This window comes from Trypanosoma equiperdum (genome assembly GCF_001457755.1).
Source record: "Trypanosoma equiperdum strain OVI genome assembly, contig: ctg_1761, whole genome shotgun sequence".
Taxonomy (NCBI): domain Eukaryota; phylum Euglenozoa; class Kinetoplastea; order Trypanosomatida; family Trypanosomatidae; genus Trypanosoma; species Trypanosoma equiperdum.
Genome location: NW_027123795.1, coordinates 3,779 through 5,791, shown reverse-complemented (window position 1 = coordinate 5,791; position 2,013 = coordinate 3,779). Strand labels below are relative to the sequence as shown.

The 2,013-nt window shown below is 41.7% G+C and overlaps 1 pseudogene across 1 annotated transcript in view; it reads left to right on the top strand.

Annotated features, from left to right (window-relative positions):
• The first annotated feature begins 1,666 nt into the window (after positions 1-1,666).
• TEOVI_000848000:pseudogene overlaps positions 1,667-2,013 on the top strand; it is a 989-nt pseudogene continuing 642 nt past the window's right edge. The window contains exon 1 of the mRNA in view: positions 1,667-2,011. Coding sequence covers positions 1,667-2,011 — 345 coding nt within the window. The remainder of the gene's footprint in view (positions 2,012-2,013) is intronic.

Here is a 2,013-nt window from a genome sequence, read left to right as displayed (position 1 = left end):
CAATTTTAAGAAGTTTATGAAACTTTATAATTTGAGAGAATTTGTTATATTTGCTAAAATGTGATATGTCTTAGCATTCATTGATGTAAATTTTAAAAATAGAAAAAATACAAAAATATGAAGACTAGGTATGACAGTGGACTATGGGTGAAAAGCACTATGGTTGTAAGGTATGAAAAATGAGTCATATACTAATATGGTCTATTTTCTCTATCTTGCTTACTTAATGGACATTAACTTGGGTTATAATAGCAATATTGTATTGCAATAATAGTGGTGTGTTATGAGTGTGTATATGCTAATATTATAATAAGAGTATTGGTGTGAACCGAGTGGACACTATAAAAAAAGCAATGAAAACAATTGCAGGTTGCGATAGTTGTAAGCAAAGGGGGAGTGTGAGACCACAAGAAATATCACTAAAGTAAAGGTAAAACAGAAGGATAGTGGAAGACGGAATATACACACCTTCCAAGGCAAAAATGACGATGTGTATCATGACACACAAGGAGATTATGCAGGGAGCAGTGAAGCACAAGCAGATTTCAGTTTTCAGGGCAAATGTGGTTGCTACGGCATGAAAAGAAGAAACAGCAGCAGACGAAATATTTAAAAACAAAATATAGAAAGAAAAACAGAATGCGCGACAGCATACTGCTCTACGGATGAAAATGAAATTTTAGGAGTATGAGAAGGTGAGTCGCCGTATTTTACACAGAAATGAATAGAACCAGCAGCACAGCTTGTAAGATTTGTAGTCTATATTCCTTTTGCAGCCTTCTAATGCTAGAAAGAGTGGATGAAAGTTATTTATAGAATGAATATAGTGTTCTTACTTCATCAGCGAACTGAGATAGCGTGAGGAAGCAGCGCTTTGATATCGCAGGAGAAACTATCCTTGGAACATTGTAAGAAATGTTAATAAAAATTTGAAATATTAAAACACTGATAGGAAACCGCTTAAACAGCAAACATAAACACAGGCCAACACGTATCTTCCGTCAAACCTCATGGAAAATATGCGACAACACAGCAGAAATCAAGAAACTGAAAGTGGAAACAAACACGTCGCTTTCATCTTTGCGGAGACAGAACAGCAAAAAAACTGCCCAAACTAACCTGTTTCAGAAGCAAATCGTAATTTACGGTAATAAGTGTAGTACGGGACAGAAATCTAGTGCCACTAAACAGGGAGCCTGCTGTTTACTAAGCCTTTAGAGGAGCAGACCAAATTCACTGGCACAGACGCACAGATAATGCTAGGCCAAGCGGCGTTACTACTTGTATTAACGTAAGGACTAACAGCGGCAACGAAACTGGGAATCCAGCACAATAACCTTTAAAATGCCTGCAGTGTAGCAGCCGAATTTAGCTCGATAGGCGGCCACACAGCAAGTGAGATCAGCAGGCTTCTAACGAATTCAAAGCAACTGTGAGAATTGGCAGACGACCTTATAGCTGTTGGTCGCGACAAAATTGACTGAAACACAACGGCAATCGCCTTACTTGACGAACTAGCTCGGAAGGAAGCAGTAGCTGCTACCACAACTGTAAGTGACAACCTAGACAGCGCCATAAAGCTCGCGGCGATGGCGTCCCAAGTCGGGGACAATATACAAGAAGCTGCGCATATAATAGTAAATTCAGCGAACAGCGGTAACAGCGAATGTCTCAGCAGCACAGCCGCCTTCACAGTAGTACCACTCAGCGCCGAAGCAACCACCTGGTGCCTCAAAAGCGGCGGCGACTACGAGGATTTTACCTGGAACAAAAAGAAAGTGGAAGTCACGTTCGAAAAGACACTCGACATTTACCTGCAGACGCGGCCGAACAAATAAGTAGCTCGGGGACGACCTGCAAACTGCTGCACAACGTAGCTAGAGGAAGCACAGCAGGCGGCGAATCTAAACCCATCATGGCAGGTCTTATCAGACTGGGAGCAGCTGCAGGCAATCCCATCACGCGCGACGAGGGAAAGAAGCTGGTCAAAAACACCGGCTTACGATTCGGGCA